The 19,413-nt window shown below is 41.6% G+C and overlaps 1 protein-coding gene across 1 annotated transcript in view; it reads right to left on the reverse strand.

The window, feature by feature from the left end:
* Positions 1-8,693, reverse strand: part of LOC307027957 (uncharacterized protein) — a gene marked incomplete at its 5' end in the record, with an annotated part of 40,421 nt that extends 31,728 nt beyond the window's left edge. The window contains 13 exon segments of the mRNA XM_079662651.1: positions 886-955; positions 1,223-1,333; positions 1,564-1,702; positions 1,880-1,997; positions 3,049-3,174; positions 5,602-5,830; positions 6,505-6,611; positions 6,691-6,775; positions 7,069-7,183; positions 7,871-8,150; positions 8,266-8,325; positions 8,482-8,556; positions 8,675-8,693. Of these exon segments, the coding sequence (XP_079518777.1) occupies positions 886-955; positions 1,223-1,333; positions 1,564-1,702; positions 1,880-1,997; positions 3,049-3,174; positions 5,602-5,830; positions 6,505-6,611; positions 6,691-6,775; positions 7,069-7,183; positions 7,871-8,150; positions 8,266-8,325; positions 8,482-8,556; positions 8,675-8,693 (1,534 nt within the window).
* Positions 8,694-19,413: the final 10,720 nt, after the last annotated feature.

Below are 19,413 nucleotides of genomic sequence, written 5' to 3' on the forward strand. Positions count from 1 at the left end.
AAAATCGAAGTAATTATATTAAAAAATGTAAATAAAATGACTAAATGAGAATCGTATGTGTTGTTGATCGGTCATCGTATATTACAGTTTTATGTTGATTCTATATCCATGATAGAATGCCCTGGGGCCTCATTTCTAAACGGTGCGTACGCTCAAAAGATGGCGTACGCCAGTTTCTAAGCAATGTTTTCGATTTATAAAAAGCAAACTTGATGGGAGTGGGTATACAGAAGGTCCAGTTGTGATAGAAACGGTTCGCCACTGCTAAATATATATATATTAGGGCTGGGCAAGTTAAAGCATTATTATAGCGTTAACACATAGCGTTCTTATTAATATTAGTAATTTGAAATTCGTTGTTCACTGCTTCTGAATACACATACAGACAGACCATGGGTCACAGGAGGGGGGGGGATGTTGATCAGTATTGACTTAGGTTGGGCGTCATCAATGATGAAACACAGTGCGATAATGGCCCTGCAGCAAGTCCTTACCCCAAACATGTAACACAGCTACACACTAACAATAACACACACCCCCAGGAACAAGGACAAGGGACAAGGAGCCACAGCTTTAATGTCAGTGTGGTCGGGAAGATTCCTAACTAATTAAATGTCCAAGAAGTGCTAACTTCATGCCATAACAGGAGCTATTTGAATTATTTAATGATAAGGAAAGAAGATTCAGTGCTTCCTTTGTTATCTCCTTTAGCTTAGGATTCACCGGTCCACCGTTTAACAACGGAAGGAGATGATGCTGTCCTTGCAGTCTCTCCATTCAGACGTTCAGAAAAAACAACTGATTGTGACTGACAAACACAGATCATGTAAGTTATGGTGCTACTGTGGAAGAAACGGATAAGATTAGATATGGAAAGTGTCTCACCAGCAGAGAAGGGTAACTGAGCGTAGATGCCATTCACAAACACCTTGCCACTGGGTTGGATGGTGATCACCTTCATATGAAAAGAGACCTGTTGTTATCATCTGTGTGGCGTGTGTGTGTGTGTGTGTGTGTGTGTGTGTGTGTGTGTGTGTGTGTGTGTGTGTGTGTGTGTGTGTGTGTGTGTGTGTGTGTGTGTGTGTGTGTGTGTGTGTGTGTGTGTGTGTGTGTGTGTGTGTGTGTGTGTGTGTGTGTGTGTGTGTGTGTGTGTGTGTGTGTGTGTGTGTGTGTGTGTGTGTGTGTGTGTGTGTGTGTGTGTGTGTGTGTGTATTATACTCACGTTAGCCCCTCCAGACAAACCCAAGGTCACAGACTTAAGGCAGGTTTCACTCTCGGTCACTCCACACTGCAGCAGCTGCGCCTGCACTACAAACTGGGCTCCACTGCAGTCCTAAACACAGACACACAACACTCTCACACATCTCTCACACTGCTGCAGTGAAACAACATGGCTGCACCTAGCAGTGTATAGAACCCCGGTAGAAGAGCAACACTAATCAGAACCTTGCATGAATAGTACCGTCAGTTGCTTCAGGCTTGGTTAGCTCTGCTGTGCAAGGGTAACCAAGGCGTGGGTGTGTGTTTGCTATAACAGCACGGAAGAGGATGTGTGTGTACTACCTTAGCCAGGACGTAGGAACAGTCCCCATGAAAGGTGTAGTCTTTGCCATCAAAGGTGTTGATGTGAGCCCCTCCCTCCAGAGAGCAGGTTCCTGGACAGTTCTCCTCTGTACAACTCCACTGTCCACTCTGACACATACTGTCAGCACACACACACACACACACACACACACACACACACACACACACACACACACACACACATACACACACAAACACGCACACATTTATATAGCATAACACGTTTTCGCTCATAACGCATGTTCCATTTGTGTGTCGTGTTCCTTTAACAACACTGAAATACTGGATGTCATACCATTTTTTGCAGTTGCTGGAGTAGGACCCCCCAGTTCTGTACGTCTGGCTGTTGTAGCTGCATGAGCACTCCTTCAGCGGGATACAGCCCCGTCCATTCAGATCATCCAGCACCGTGCCTGCAGGACCGGAGAACCACTGCATTAACCCTCCTGTGGCTTTCGGGTTACATCTGACCAATTCACTACTTTCATCAATCATAAATAATGTGTTTTACATTTGATTTCTTCAAGGACTGATGATATCCTCCACAGTTTGAACCCATAACATTGCTGATCACCACTTTCATTGAATTTTGATTGGTTTAGTCAACTGTGGTTGCCGGTGAAATATGAACGGCATAGGAATTGAAAGGGTAACCCTAGATTATGTTTATGCATCAGATTGTACTCATCCGAAAATCTTCAACCAAGTTGATTTTGGAATACTTTTTCAGGGTTTATTCATTGTATATTCTCTGTTATTCAGGTCAACCAGTATTATAGACATTGTTTACAGCCATAGGTGTAGTGCTATTTTCATAAGTGCAGGAGCACTGTTTTTCTTCTATTCTCTTGTTTTTTATAACTACAATGATCATATAAAAAGGTGTGCCTTGGAAATACTTGTTTACATCATAAATGGCGACCAAACCGTTTGAGACCCACTGAGATAACTTAGACTAAAGTTAACTATCTAAACCCTCAGAGAGTCCTTTACCTCACTGAGCTGTAGTTATAAGATCCTCTCAGTCTGACAGGAGAGGACTCTCGTCCACCTTGTTGTAGAAACAACTCCTTATGTACGTTAGCATAGCTAGCTAACCAGATGCTAACAACAATGCCCGGCACCTGTGTGCTCTCTCTCTCTCTCTCTCTCTCGCTCGCTCACACAAAATGCGCTTGTGCCACACACACACACACACACACACACACACACACACACACACAGCTGAGCTTGAATGACACACAGAGACCCAGAAGTAATTTTAATACTGTATATTCTTTTCGATGGCTTTATTGTATGATCAGTATGACAGATGAACAGATGCCACTGGGCTTGCAACTAAAAACACAGCCATGCAAATAACTGTGGCATGTGTACGGCTCCTTATGGGTAGGCTACTGCAATGTTTGAAGTGCCGGAGTGGCTTTCCGGTGCAAATAAAAATGTGAAATGTGTGAACTGTACCTGCAGGGCAGAAGCATCCATCGATACAGTGGTTGTCGCAGGTGTGGCTGGCCTCTGGGTTGGAGCATGTATCAGCACAGGGACTACCACACTCCTTGTACTCCATTTTGTCCGGACATGACCTCCCTGTAAATACATTTTATTTTTAGTAAAATGCACTTTTCATAACTTCACTTCTGTAGCCTGGAACCAGACCCTCAACCGCACGCCTCAAACAGTAGAGTCATCATTGCTGTAGTTGAAGGGTCTAAAGCAGGGTTAGGGAACCTCTGGCCTCCGGACTGAATACGGGCCGCAGACCATTTGATTTGGCCCTCGAGGTAATTCATAAACACACGCAAAATATACAAAATAAACTTGAAATTTAGATATTTGAAGTCTAAACAGCAATAAAACACACCGGGCAACACACTGTTTTGCCTGGCCACTGTCAGGATCCTTGAAACCAACACGAGAGGAACGTGTCATCAAGTGATCAAGTCATTTAAAAAACTTCAAATAAACAAGACCGTCCGTAGGTCCATCTAATTTCTCTTAATTTGATTCCATGTTTCCCTCACTTGCGTATTTTTTCGCAAAACCACGTGAAGAGAGAGGAAGCAAGGGAGCTTTCTGATCGCTGCTGGGTCGGCTGCCGGTCGCTGCAGAGAGTTTTGATGGAGTTTGTGTTTGCAGACATGTTCGCTGATCTGCTACTAATAAAAGGCAAACCGTTATCTTAGCAGCGGCAGTGTGTTCCTGTTCCACACACACCTGCACATTAATAACCACTGCTCTCTGGAGTCATTCTGTGTCCTTCTGAGCTGACCTGTTCTACCCGCAGAATGCCTTTAAATTATTAATTTAGTTATTAACGTCTACATTTATTGATGTCCTGAATTTTGAATTCATAATCTAATAATCCAGGATATGATCGTGGTATTTTTTGAACACTGACAAGGCTTCATTTGTTCAGGAAGATTTACAATAACTTGTTACAGTAGCCTGTCAAATCCAGCGCGTCAAGCCTGAATGAAAATGAACATAAATAAGAATAAAATAATTATATAAAAGGAAGAAAGTTGTTTGTGGTCGGTTTAGTTTTTCAGACGTATTATCACTTATTGTTAAATTAATGATAAATCCTTTGAAACCCCTCCCCCCCAAAAAAAAGAGGTTGTAAAATGCCTTGATAGGAAAAAGCTTCCCCAGCCCTGGCCTAAAGTAATCAGAGAGCTACATCCAGGTTCATGATCTCCTCTCTCAATTATTTTAGAGCAACATAATGCACAATTTGTTCAGATATAGCCCACGGCCAACTCGCATTAAAAGTGATCAGTGGTGAGCTTTACTCTGGCAACAACCAGACACCATTCTCTCACAGTAGGTCCTAATTCTGTGTGACTTTTCATTTCATTTTTTTTTCAAACCTTCATTTATACAGATGAATCCCATTGAGATCATTGATCTCTTTTTCAAGGGAGACCTGCTCAAGTAGTTCCACATGAAACATACTGGCGAAGCAACACACAATATAGTATTCTACATACTTATCTCATCTTATTCTCCTTCTTCCGCCACAAATGTTGTCATGCTACTCGTTGTCATGCTACAGCGTTGACACGAAACACACAAAAAACACTTAAAAACATGTGGAATCGGGTTGCTATGTCTTTTATAAGAGATTCGCTTAGCCGTTTTAAGGAAAATCGCAGAAAATTGCGATCATTTGCCCCATAGGAATGAATGGGAAATCTTTGACCCCATACAGATTCTGCATACTTTAAAGTAGGACAACAATTACAAGTTTAAACGGTGCTCGAGACTATGGACTTTATTAGACTAATTGGATATTTTTTTTATAGCTATTACAGTTCTCACGTAGTCACACTGTTTCACATTTTATAATGGGTGTGTAATGGAGAGCTGGTTAAGACATAGAGTGGATGACATCACGGCTAGAGGGGAGAGGAGTTGGAAAATCTGAAGAATTTTCTATCTAACTATTGCTCGGCTGGCCACAATTTTCACTCTTCATACATCATTTGGTGATTATAATGTAGGGAAATTTGTCAAGGCCAATATTGTCAATACATTACATTGTCTGACAGGCTGTCTCTCGTTCACTGGCAGGGCATTGCCGTGGAAACGCTTTGTTCTTTGAACACACCTGTCGGTCGTTAACTAAATCCAGTGGTAATCTAAAGATGTTCAGAAACGATGCAGGAATGTGGTACAATAATCAAGAAATGTAATACATAAACAGTTCAAATAGCCAGCTAAAAGTGAGCTAAAATTAATGGGTATTCTTTGTTGTACCTTAACAATACAACTAATGCTATTAAGACTTACTCAGCGGGGTTAGCATTGGGACGCGCACCCAAGTTTCAGTCACACTGTCAAAATGTCTCTGGATTTTCTAATTCTACATACAAATAGAATAAATGAAACATTTGCATGATGATGAACATATACGCTGTAGTGTGTCTGCTTTTTAAAACCCTTAATTGGAAACTGAAATAAACCTCCTTCACATGGAATATTCCATTAACAGTGTGTATTGAGTGAACTCACAGCAGAGCTCTTTGGTTCTCCAGTTTTGGGGTTGTCCACCAGCATGGCTGCACTGCCTGGAGAACTCGGACACAGTGTTGCACAGACAGGCGGGGTCCAGCTGTTCACTGCCGCCAGCACTACAGTGGCAGAGGTCAGCTACACAGGCAGAGGTAAAGGAGGCCACGTCCAGCCCACTGTGACAGCTGCTGAACGCCGGGCCAGTGAGGATCTGCTCGCACAGAGGTCTCTGCAGACACATACACAAACACACACAAACACACACACACACACACACACACACACACACACACACACACACACACACACACACACACACACACACACACACACACAACACGCACACAGACAGAGAGAGAGAGGTATGGTAGTTATTTTCTGTTGCCATAAGTTAGTCTCTCCATTGGTGCGCTGTGCTAATGCTAATGCTAATAATGCTAATGCGAGCAAATAAAATGGCGGCTTCACAAAACTTTTCGGAATTTTACGGGGGTTTGCAATTCGCCCAGCCAATCAGAAATTCTTAGTGTGGCCGACACACCCACGAACCGTTTTCTCCGCAGGAAAGTCCCTGTTCTATAGCAGGGACTAAAAAGGGGTGAAAAGGTTTGCAGGAACTAGGTTCTAGTTCCAGATCTTTTTGGTGGGAACGTAAAATCCCAAGAACTGTCGGAACTATTCCTGGGAAAAGTACTGCGGTGTTAAAGCGCTTGAGGTATTGTATTGTGAAGATTTTTTTAGGAAATACACTTATTTGCTTAAGAAGAATACAAATAAAGTAACTATAGAATAAAGAAGTATTAACAAATTATTATAAAAAAGAGGTATTAGTCCTTTCATTCTCAAATTAAACTATTTCCCAGTACGTAAAACAATATGTTTTGGTTTGTGGGTGGAGCTCACCATGTTGCTGCAGCTTTGTGTTGATTCCAGTGTGTAGTCAGAGCAGCTTTCAGTTGGACCATTCATTTTCCAGAAGTTAGCAAAATCCATGGGGGATATTTTCACACCTGGGTTACATCAAAGAAACATCTTAGTTTTCTGGCCAAACCTACACAGATGGAGTTGTTTATGTGGCTTAAAGTGTACCATGGCTGAAGAACTCATTGTAGACTCCATTAAAGTCTCCACAAAGACCACACGTTTGGTTCTTGAACTTTGGGTCTAATTCCACCTGTGAGAACAAAACCATCGCATTAAGGGACAGCTCGAACTTGCAGATGATTCACCATGCAATGCTAATTCTGATAATCAACACGACTTTGAGAAATCAAAGTACATATGATGCTTTAAATAATATGAATATGGCGGTTCTACTTGACCAATGGAAATGTTTCATTCCATTACAACTTATAAACATAATTTGTTTAGAGTGCAGCCTCATCTTGCCGCACTTTAATCCAAAGCTTTAAAAGTGATTCAATAATAATGGCGATAAAAGATGTTTCTCTGCCAACACAATCATACCAGAAAAGAGTCTTCCTCATTCCAGATGGCAAATAACCCCAGTTTTGCTTTGATTTTGATGTAGGTGGGACTTCTCTCGATGAGTACACCTGCTTCACTATATGGTAAGATGACTCTGCAAAAAGAAAAGTCATCATTTCATGCTGGTTAGAGCCAAAGGGAGGATTTTCAATAGAGGATTTTAATCATATCCTTATTTACTCGTCCTACATAAGTACACAACACCAGTCCTAGTCCTGGGAGCAGTGGGCAGCTACTATACAGGGACCAGTGTGGGGTTCTGGTGCTTTGCTCAAGGGCACTTTGGCAGTGCCCTTACTTGGTCCATTTGGACTCTTGACCAGCGACCGTCTGGTAAGCAAGCCAAATCGATTCACAGTTGCCGACATTCTGTCAGGGATTTTTTGCAGATCAAAATCATAAAACATTGAACCACATTTTTTCCCAACACAATTCACCTCATTTAATTGGAATACATTACATGTTACTTGTTACTTACATAGTCAATACTGTGCCCAACGACACAACGACATGCTGACTGCAGTGGGACGCGAACTTGCTATCCCCTGATTTGGTGTCCAGCAGACTACCCACTGAGCCACAGCCTCCCCACACATAGACTTAAATAGTAACATACTACATTTGCCATGGAAACCATGTTACTGTTTATGAAGTCACAACCACAGTCCAAGTGTATTTCTAATGAAGTTATGAGATTTCATATTGTATGCACCATTGTGTCGGCAGCACTGTGTTATGCAGGCAGAGCAGAAAGGTCTTAGTGTTTTGAAGGTTAACTTACGATTTGCCATTAATGACCACTGAGCCCACAGAGAGCTCCACTACTGAGCCCTCCAGCTTCATGATGATGTTTTTGATGGTGTGGTGGTCGCCATCTTCCCCCCTTCTTATCTGGATGTTGAAGTCCTTGTAATAGCTGCTGCATGAAGAGGTCAGGACGTAGTTGCAGGTGGAGTGCAACTGGAACACATCTCCATCAAAGGTCTTGTAGTGGAATTTGCCCCACGTACTGCAAACCTGGCCATTGTGGATGGGACTCACACCTTCAGAGAGATCAGGACATTAAGCCACAAAAGGCAGATTTGTAAATGTGTCATTAGGTCCATGCATGATTCTCACATGTTGCCTCCATAAGGAAGATGTTTATAGTTATGAAGTAACAACCAAAAAGCTCACCTGTTATTCTCTCAGGAATCTGGGACCTGGAGGTGAACGGGTCCACAGCAGACGTTGCATCTGTTGAAAAAAAGTATGTTTTATTTTGTCGAGTAATCCATAACAAATCTCAATCTACATTAAAAACAAAATTGCATCCCACAGGTAAACATTTGAACTGTTAATAGTCCCTTTTGTTATATTGTCATGCTTCCTAATGGAATATAATATATTTACCGCTGTACCAGGCAGCTACAACCGACAGCCATAGCAGCAACTCTTTAGCCATAGCCATTTGCTTCTTTGGGAACTCTGAGGAAGATGAGAGAGAGTTCCAGCGCTTTATAGCAGGGGGTAAGGTCTTACTGACGCAGGGGAGGGAGTGGCAATCCTATAGTTTGACATGGTGATTCATGATTGCTAATCTTACCTGTCCCATTTATTTCCATTGTCCCTGTTACACTCCCCTTCAAAACAACTAATATTAAGGGTGAGGTTACAGAGCATGCAAACAGATATTCACCTCACAGCTGTAATGGAAAAAAAGTAGCACCAAAGTCCACAGCATGTTCTTATATGGACTAATGGCCACTCTGATGGCCGGACTCACATAGTGTGGGTGCTTTTGGTCCTTCTGATGTGATCTTGAACTGAATCTAGAGAAGTAAAAGTCACCCTCTCAAACTTTTCACTTCACAACTTAATTAAAAAGGCTAATGATTATGAGGGGGAAACTTCTGAAGCAATTGAGACTCAGTGAGGACTCGAAGAGACATGGTGGAGAGCTGGAGCTTTGATGTCAAACACTAATGGTTTATTTGGAGCTTCGGCTGGAGAATTCACAAGACATATCATGGGCCAAGAGTTGACCACACGGAAGAGATGCCAAATCAATTCTGAAGAACTCTTCAGCAGCTCAAGGTTTTAACTAGTTCGGAGTGTAATAATCAAAATTCTTCATCAGCGAGACTAAACAAATATGGTCCCTGAATCTAACTAGAGCTCTCGTCCATAGGAAAGAATGTGTGCCAGGGAACCTTCGTCCCTGAAAAGTAAACTACCTCATGGCAGCTACCTCTGTCATAGACTGGCAACAACAATGCGCCCCAACTGCCCCTCTTTAAGAGAAATAGCAGCAATACCCAAGGCCGTAGAACTAGGCCCTGGGAAAAGAGAACTTGAGAAGAGAAAACGATGAACTGTGTCGAAGGTTGAATACCTGAGCAAATTATTCCTTAACTGTCCCTCTCTTTTTATCAACTTTGATAACCTGATAAATTAGATTCTTCAGAAAGGGTGTAGACATTCTACAAAATGTTGCAAATAATCACATTAACAAAACATTTCAGATTGAAACAGTCAATCACAATCATAACAATTATCTCTCATCAGTGTTTGGAGCATCTTTTGTCAAAAGCATAATAATGAACATACATGAAAATCACAGATACATAATAACACAAATCATTTAATCCGAACAAACTTTATCATGTATTTATCAATCATCAATGTAGTAAATTCAAATATTATTCATTGACCTATTACATTTAAAATACTATGTACGAATAAAGGGATTCTGATTCAGAAGCTAAACAACTGGTACTTTATCAATCAATCAATCAATCAATCAATCGATCAATCAATCAATGTTTATTTATATAGCCCAATATCACAAATGTTACATTTGTCTCAGTGGACTTCACAGTTTGTACAGAATACCAGTATGACAATACGACACCCTTTGTCCTTAGACCCTCACATCGTACAAGGAAAAACCTCCGGAGAAACCCCACAGTTTAAAGGGGAACATGGGAGAAACCTCAGGGAGAGCAACAGAGGAGGGATCCCTCTCCCAGGACGGACAGACGTGCAATAGATGCCGTGTGTAAATTGAAAAGATAATACATTTGCAACATAGGTAGTCCAAATGTTTGGAAATGCATGTGTGTACAATAGGAAAATGAATCCACGAGGATATCCATCCAGGACTTATGATCCAGGACCACAGCCACGACTCAAGATCCAGGACTCGCAATCCATGACACAGGACCGCAGGATCATCCATGACTCCGGATCCCGGCGTATATAGACACCAAAAAGAAAGAAATTTGGGGAAGCTGGGTTAATCGGAACATGAGAATACACAGGTATAGACAGAGAGAAGGAAGAAGTAAGATGTCCCCCGACAAACTAAGCCTATATCAGCAAAACTAGGGGCTGAATCTAATCAGCCCTAACTATAAGCTTTATCAAAAAGGAAGGTCTTAAGCGCACTCTTAAAAACGGATAGGGTGTCTGCCGTCCGAACACAAACTGGAAGCTGATTCCACAAAAGTGGAGTTTGATAAGAAAAGGCTCTGGCTCCCATTGTACTTTTAGAGACTCTAGGAACAACCAACAACCCTGCATTCTTGGAACGCAATGCCCTAGTAGGACAGTAGGATATAATGATTTCTTTAAGGTAAGATGGCGCCTGCCCATTAAGGGCTTTGTAGGCGAGAAGAAGAATTTTAAATTATATCCTGTGTTCTATAGGGAGCCAGTGTAAGGCAGCCAGAACAGGAGTAAGGTGGTCCCTTTTCCTAACTCTGGTTAGTACACGAGCTGCAGCATTTTGAATCAGCTGAAGCGACTTGACTGACTTCTTGTTACACCCTGATAATAAGGAGTTACAATAATCCAGCCTTGAAGTAACAAATGCATGGACTAGTTTCTCTGCATCGTTTTGAGGCAAGATATGCCTGATTTTTGCAATGTTACGTAGATGGAAGTAAGCGGTCCTTGAAATTGATTTTATGTGGGCGTTAAAGGATAAATCCTGATCAAATATAACACCAAGATTCCTTACAGTCTCACTGGAGGCCAAATTAATGCCATCCATAGTTAGTATTTCTTTAGATAATTTATTTCGTAGATTCTTTGGGCCAAGTACAATAACTTTTTGCTCGTGTTTAACATCAAAAAATGTAAGGTCATCCACGTTTTCAAGTCCTCGAGGCAGTCTTGAATTTTATTTAGATGATTAATTTCATCAGGCTTGATTGATAAATATAGTTGAGTATCATCCGCATAACAATGAAACTTTACAGAATGATTCCTGATAATATTGCCTAACGGAAGCATATATAATGTGAACAAAATAGGTCCGAGCACTGAGCCCTGTGGCACTCCATGGCTAACTTTGGTTTGCGTGGAAGATTCATCGTTGACACGTACAAACTGAGAGCGTTCAGATAGATAGGACCTAAACCAGCCTAAAGCAGTTCCCTGTATGCCAACTAAGTGCTCTAGTCTTTGCAATAGGATATCATGGTCGATAGTATCAAATGCAGCACTGAGATCGAGCAAAACAAGAATAGAGACAAGTCCCTTGTCAGAGGCTATTAGAATGTCATTTGTGACTTTAACCAGAGCTGTCTCTGTGCTATGTTGTGTTCTAAAGCCAGACTGAAAATCTTCAAATAAATCATAGTTTTTTAAGTAATCACACAGCTGTTCTGCGACTGCTTTCTCAATCATTTTTGAGAGGAACGGAAGATTAGAAACCTCTGGATCGAGGTTGTGCTTTTTAAGAAGCGGTTTTATCACTGCTACTTTGAATGATTGTGGAACATAGCCGGATAATAAAGACATATTCATAATATTTAATAAAGAAGTGCTAATTAATGGAAAAACTTCTTTTAACAGCTTAGTTGGAATTGGGTCTAAGATACACGTTGATGGTTTAGAAGAGAGAATCATTGAATTTAATTGTTCAAGGTTTATGGCTGAAAAGCATTCTAGTTTACTATCTAGTGTAATATTAGAACTTACGTTTCCAGGAGCTGTTGATAACACTATACTGGTCAAAGGCAAGAGGTCATTGATTTTGTTTCTAAGAGTAACAATTTTATCGTTAAAAAAGCACATAAAATCATTACTACTGAGTGCTATGGGAATAGAAGGCTCAGTCGAGCTGTGGCTCTCTGTCAGCCTGGCTACAGTGCTGAAAAGAAATCTTGCATTATTCTTATTCTCATCTATTAATGAAGAGTAGTAGGCTGCTCTCGCTTTACGCAGTGCTTTCTTATATTCATTGAGAGTAATATGCCAAATTAAACGAGATTCTTCAAGTTTAGTGGAACGCCATATCCTTTCAAGTTGTCTCGACTTTTGCTTTATTTTGCGGGTTTCGGCATTATGCCATGGAGCTAATCTATGTTGTTTTATTTTCTTCTTTTTCAAAGGAGCAACAGAGTCTAATTTTATTCGCAGCGCATCTGTAGCACTATCAACAACATGATCAATTTGGGGTGGTGTACATTTTGTATAAGTTTCCTCCCTTACATGCAGACATGCTATCGAGTTAAGTATTGGTGGAATCTCTTCCTTAAATTTGGCTATAGCACTAACAGATAGGTTTCTGCTGCAGGAGCTTTTGGCTAATGCTTTGTAGTCTAGTAACAGTACTTCAAAAGTTACTAAGAAATGGTCGGATAAAGAAGGATTATGCGGTTCGACTAATAGTTGCTCAATTTCAATACCATAAGTCAGAACAAGGTCGAGAGTGTGATTATAGCAGTGGGTTGGTTTATTTACACTCTGACAGAAACCAACAGAATCTAATATAGAGTTAAATGCAACAGTAAGGCTATTTTTATCATCGTCAACATGAACATTAAAGTCACCTACGATAATTACTTTATCTGTTTTAAGAACCAAAGCTGATAAAAACTCAGAGAATTCTGATAAGAATTCTGAATAAGGACCTGGTGCACGGTACACTGTAACAAATAAGATTGGCTGCAAAGTTTAACTATCAACCTAGGATTACATTACTCATTAAATATTAAATCAAAAGAATATGGCATGATAACAGAATTACATTAATTGACCGATCAATCATAATGTCATTTCAAAATCTGAAGGGAAAAGTTAAAGAATTCTCAAAATGTTTAACTTTCGGAAAAGGAAAAGTTAGGCAAATATTCAAAGATTTGTGTAAGAACCTGGAAAGGAAGGATTAAACATTCTTAAAACTTTAATTCATACATTTGTAAATGCTACAACTGATCTGTACCAAATTAACTCAATTAATTATTCTTATTAGAGGATCCAATATGCTATATAATTGTTGTAAAACATATTTGTTTTGGGCCAAAACAGAAATTAATCCAGTTCTTGAAACAACACTTTAGTTCTTTCCTTGCATGTATAATGCATTGAGGAGTGTTGTTAAGTCTGATTGCTGGACGATTAAGGATATTAACATTATCTGTGATAATAGTAGAAATACCTTATTATTCAATACCTTATCATTTGAAAATAAGAATGTATTTAGTTTGTTTAGTGCGAAAGTGTAATCTGATTCGACAAAATATATTAATCACCACTATTTCACACATGTCTGGTCATTGGAAATATAAAAACAATCATTAATTTTACATCTGTAAACCTCTGGTCATTCAATTAAAAGTTCATCTTTGTACGAGAGCTGGAAGAACATGTCCGTCAGTCTTCCTGACTTGTTCTCTGTGTAAGGCATCCTGATACTGTAGATTAGCAATGAGGTGCTGATTGACTCAAACTCTTCTTCATCAGTGCCATATTTTAACCCCTTCATATAGCTCTGCTTTTGTGTGGCCCATTCAGTTCAATCAGGAGATACTTCATTCTGTTTAAAGAACATTTATTGACACATGTCATGTGATAAATGTTAAGTCTTTGGCAATTAGACCCTGATCCTGAAATCATATATCTAAAGGGGGAAATGCAGCCGTGAGCATATAGGGAACCCCCCGGGGTCTAGACACTGTGATGATGCTGAAGATCTGGGTTTGATGAGGAGATGGGATGAAGAGGAGGTGTGATGAGGTCTTTGGATTAACTCTCCTGGCACTGGATGTGATGAAACGAGGTGGATGGGGAGGAGGTGGATGGGGAGGAGGTGGGTGGGGAGGAGGTGGGTGGGAAGGGGGCTGGCGGCAGCATGACAACCTGAAATCACAGCTGACTGCAGGAGAGAGGAGAACCAATTTTAAAGTTTGGCTGCAGCACGGTGATTGGCTGCTGGAGAATGAGGTGAATGTAATAGGTTAAAGACAACGCCCGTGATGAGCTGAGTATAAGCAGCTGCAGACTGAATGTATACCCAGTCTTCCTGAAAGAACTTGCGCTGAGCTTCATTGAGCATCGTAGTTGATCCCCCCCCCAGTGAAACGGAGGCTCATCTGCCTGTATTCCTTCTGCAATCAATGTTGAGAGCAGTTCAACTGAGTATTCCTATTGATGCATCAAGGTGTCCCCCCCCCCGTGAAAGGAGAGATTAGGAAGACATCAAACTGCTCCAAGAAACATGGAGCCTTGTATTATAGAAGCCTCTGAAGCCCTCGCTCATCCTGCAGGGTTGGTGAAGAGAAGAACCCCCTCTCATCAGAAAGGTGAAGAGAAGAACCCCCTCTCATCAGAAAGGTGAAGAGAAGAACCCCCTCTCATCGGAAAGGTGAAGAGAAGAACCCCCTCTCATCGGAAAGGTGAAGAGAAGAACCCCCTCTCATCGGAAAGGTGAAGAGAAGAACCCCCTCTCATCAGAAAGGTAAAGAGAAGAACCCCCTCTCATCAGAAAGGTAAAGAGAAGAACCCCCTCTCATCAGAAAGGTAAAGAGAAGAACCCCCTCTCATCAGAAAGGTAAAGAGAAGAACCCCCTCTCATCAGAAAGGTAAAGAGAAGAACCCCCTCTCATCAGAAAGGTGAATAGAAGAACCCCCTCTCATCGGAAAGGTGAAGAGAAGAACCCCCTCTCATCGGAAAGGTGAATAGAAGAACCCCCTCTCATCAGAAAGGTGAAGAGAAGAACCCCCTCTCATCAGAAAGGTGAATAGAAGAACCCCCTCTCATCAGAAAGGTGTAGAGAAGAACCCCCTCTCATCTGAAAGGTGAATAGAAGAACATCCTCTCATCAGAAAGGTGAAGAGAAGAACCCCCTCTCATCAGAAAGGTGAAGAGAAGAACCCCCTCTCATCAGAAAGGTGAAGAGAAGAACCCCCTCTCATCAGAAAGGTGAAGAGAAGAACCCCCTCTCATCAGAAAGGTGAAGAGAAGAACCCCCTCATCAGAAAGGTGAAGAGAAGAACCCCCTCTCATCAGAAAGGTGAAGAGAAGAACCCCCTCTCATTAGAAAGGTGAAGAGAAGAACCCCCTCTCATCAGAAAGGTGAAGAGAAGCATCCTCTCATCTCGAACTACCTCGTGCTTCCTTGCAGGTGCTGGGGGTGCTCTCTGCACCCGGAGAGTGTGGACCCTTTCTTTCTGACCCTTGGCCTTAGCGTTTTTGCGGACCTCTTTGATTACAGATTTGAAAACATCGTTGCTTGCTTTAAAAGTAGCACAATTCATTATGTTAAACCTTGGAAAGTGTCTAGATATCCCTGGCCTAATGCCAAAGGAACTGCACACTGAATATGTTTTGTCGTTTGATGTCTATGTCTCTGGACCGCTGCGTCAAAAAGGAGGGCTTCTGCCCGTTACTTCTCCGCTGCTTTCTTGTTCCAGTATGAAAAGCAAACTGCTGCTTTTCAGCCCAACGGTATACTGTTTTTCTCAGACGCGGAGGGATACTGACTTGTTGTGAGAAGTAACTTACAATTCTACCCGTGGTATACGCTCAGTATGTCACGGCTAAGAACCAATCAGATTGCTTGATTTGACTTGTCCGTTTTATAATGTATAGTAGGTGTGTAACAGTGTAATGCGTGTAGTCTACTCTACACTCTACCTTTCAGCAAAGTTTTAGGGATTTAGGCTCAGTCAGCTCAGGGACTGTTTGGTTACTTTAGTTTGGTAAATGAAATAAATGTTTGAACTTTGTAGTAGTTCACTGTAGTTGCTGTCATAAGTCATTTGTAGAATAAGTGGCAAAAAGTGTTTTTTTACATTTGTACTTTGTAGAGAAATGTAGACACAAGTTGGAAGGGAGCACAATAAACCTGACGAGTTTGAATTTGAGTTGATTATGAGTTTATTTTCAATTGATAATTAGCTCACAATAAGTTCACTTTAGTTATTCACACAACTTGACACAAGCCATGGGTTCAGGTCCGGACTTATAAGTCCGGACCTGAACCTGAATGTGAGTCCAGGTACGCAGCACTAATTAGCACATTATCATTTAATTACAAAAATAGGATAGGTCCCTCAGATTGCTTTGAGAGCCTTCCTCACACATGCACATTCATTTTGAAGGTTTGTGTTGGTCATTCAACATGCAAGAATCATATAGTCATCAGTCCATTATATTGTAAGTTAAGGGTGAGCTTGTCCCTGTGGATATAACCCCTTCTCAATAATTCTAAATGTATATTAATTCAACATTTACCATTTGATAAAATATTAGTTTACTAGAAATATATTTTCTCTTCTGAAATGTCAAAGAGAATCAAAACCTTACATTTGAAAACAGGTTTGCATTCCTCCAGTCAAGGTGACGTTATCATTGGAAACAATAAGAGCTAATTGTTTTGATGTAAAATGAGAATCTATAAATGGAATCGTTAGAGCAGAACAGGATAGTTGTATTGTAGCCTGAGTTTCATGCAGCCTTTAGTTTTACTTGGTGGAAACATTGTCTATATATAATGTGAATACATGTAGAACTAGACATTAAGAAGCCCCCTGACATTAGGCCTATATTAACAATAGTAGGGGCTTTTAACATCTTGCCAACATACAGGCATCCTCTGCATAGCAGTATGAATAGCCTTAAAAAACCCAACCCACTCTGTGGTAACGAGAGTCATGTATCTGAACCAAATGCCCGAAGTGAAGCCGTTAGTCTCATCTGACTGACCCAGGGTTGGTGATGGTGTGACAGGGAGGCTTCCAAGTGTTTAAAGCAGATGTCATGCTTTCAGTTCATCGCTCAGTGGGGGGGAGCAGACCCATGTGAGACAGTATCAACGGCTGTAATGTTCATGTGCCTTTGAGTCTTTGGAGGAGGAGGAGCGGCAGTTTGAGGAGTGTCATTCTCTCTGGGAGCAGGAAATGGTGTCCATTCTCGGACCAGACCAATTAATGTCATTGCATGTAGAGCAGCCATAGCATCTCTGTGACTGCACTCAGCCGGGCTTAAGAATGGCTCAACTGGGTGACTTTTAGTGAAGCCGTCCAAGGCCATAGACAAAATGGAGCCACGTACTAACAAAAAGGGACACAAGGTCATCAATGTCTCTCTTTACCTTTGGCCTAATTGTAAAAAAAAATTGTGGAAAACATGTGGAGCACTAATCCATCATCATGACAAATTTAGAGTTACTTTAAAGAATTACTTATGGGTTGAAGTGAAATTCAAATTAACATTATAACTAAATTCAGTCAAAATTCCAATTTTGGATTGAGACAACATAATGCTGTAGATATTTAAAGACGTTGCTTTGTTTTGTCATATTTTCACTAAGGCGATAACAGCTCCAGCCCTTTTCAAGGAGTGTTCAGATCTTTGAGTGATTAAAGCTTTTGTATTTTGTTTCCTATCACCAGCAGTAACCCTAAACAATCGCAAGCTCTAACAGTGACTCAACCCAGGAACCAGGATGTGGCCCTGCAGAGAAACACCAATCAGCAATTGTTTTTAGTCATGCTATTTGGATCCTGTTGTTTCATAAGAGGTTCTGTTAATCACACCTTCAACATTAGCCCATGAGATAAGATTAGTACATTTTACTGTAAAGCTTGATAACCGGTTGAACTGAAACGCAGAAAACAGTAAGACTGAGAGCTGTTGCAAACATGTGAGTTTGTTAACAAATAGTTAAGGTGCGGGCAGAGGGGTTGAGCTGAGCCAGGCAGGCAGGCAGGTTGAGTCAATCCTTGGTTCAGAGTGTGGTCCAGGAGGAGGCCGGTGACAGCCGAATCTGCGATCTGATCTTGGTGGAGTTGGAGCCCAGTATTTATAGTCCATGGGATTGGGATTGACAACAGCTTGGTTCCTGACACCAGCACACCAGACCCCACTCTTATAATCAAGCGCGCACACACACACACACACACACACACACACACACACACACACACACACACACACACACACACACACACACACACACACACACACACACACACACACACACACACACACACACACACACACACACACACACCAAGGGCCTGACAGTTACCATCTTACCAAAAACTGGGGTTACGTAATGTAACCCAGCTTCTATGAGTATAGGCGCAGCCCTCTAAGGCTATCGCTATTGGGTAATCCCTCCTGCACGTGTGCAGCACTGACAGATTTAATCCACGCCTACCTATGACGTGGGCCCCACCTCCGGGCTCACTTCCGTATAAATAGGAAGTAGGCCCTACTATCTACTCCCACACAAACAGCTTTTCTTCAGCTATTCGCGGAGCCAGTGGGGCCCGACCCTTAGAGGGCTGCGCCTATACTCATAGAAGCTGGGTTACATTACGTAACCCCAGTTCTATATCGTATAAGGCTTCGCCCTCTAAGGCTATCGCTATTGGGTTAAGGGCGAAGCAGGATGTAGTCTACGCCCCACTGGTTCCGTCCGTTACCAGAAGCACAAAACACACCTACTCAGTTAATAACCCATGTCCATTTCGTCCTGCGTAAAATGGAGCATCACATTCCTAGGGAATATATCATTTAAAAAATGAATATTCTCCATAAGGGAACGAGGGTAGGCTTACTTATGCTACCTATCGTTTATAAGAGATAGAGACCGAGTCTCCTTTAAATAAAACGATCAAGAGAGGGGGAAAAAGGGCAGCTCTCTAAGTGCCTACCGGCCGGAGAGAGGGCACGCAATTAAAAAACCCCGACATTACTCATTCTGACAGGCTATTCAGCACTGAATGTGTCAGAGAGGAATGGGAGACATCCCTCAAATAAAAACGAATAAAAGAACAGGGTGAAGACCAAGATGCAGCCGTGCAAATGTCTTCCACTGTCATTCCTCCGTGCAACGCCGTAGAGGTTGAAACTCCCCTGGTGCTGTGCGCTTTAATGTTCTCCGGGGGATCCAACCCAGAGGAGACATACGCCTGTGACACCGCCTCACATAGCCAGTGTGACAGGCGCTGTGTAGATAGAGGCTGCCCTAATGAGCGCTCTCTATAATGTACAAACAGACGCTGGGATTTGCGTAAAGCAGCCGTGCGTGCAATATAGCC

This window comes from Notothenia rossii (assembly GCF_949606895.1).
Source record: "Notothenia rossii genome assembly, chromosome: 2".
Classification (NCBI taxonomy): Eukaryota; Metazoa; Chordata; class Actinopteri; order Perciformes; family Nototheniidae; genus Notothenia; species Notothenia rossii.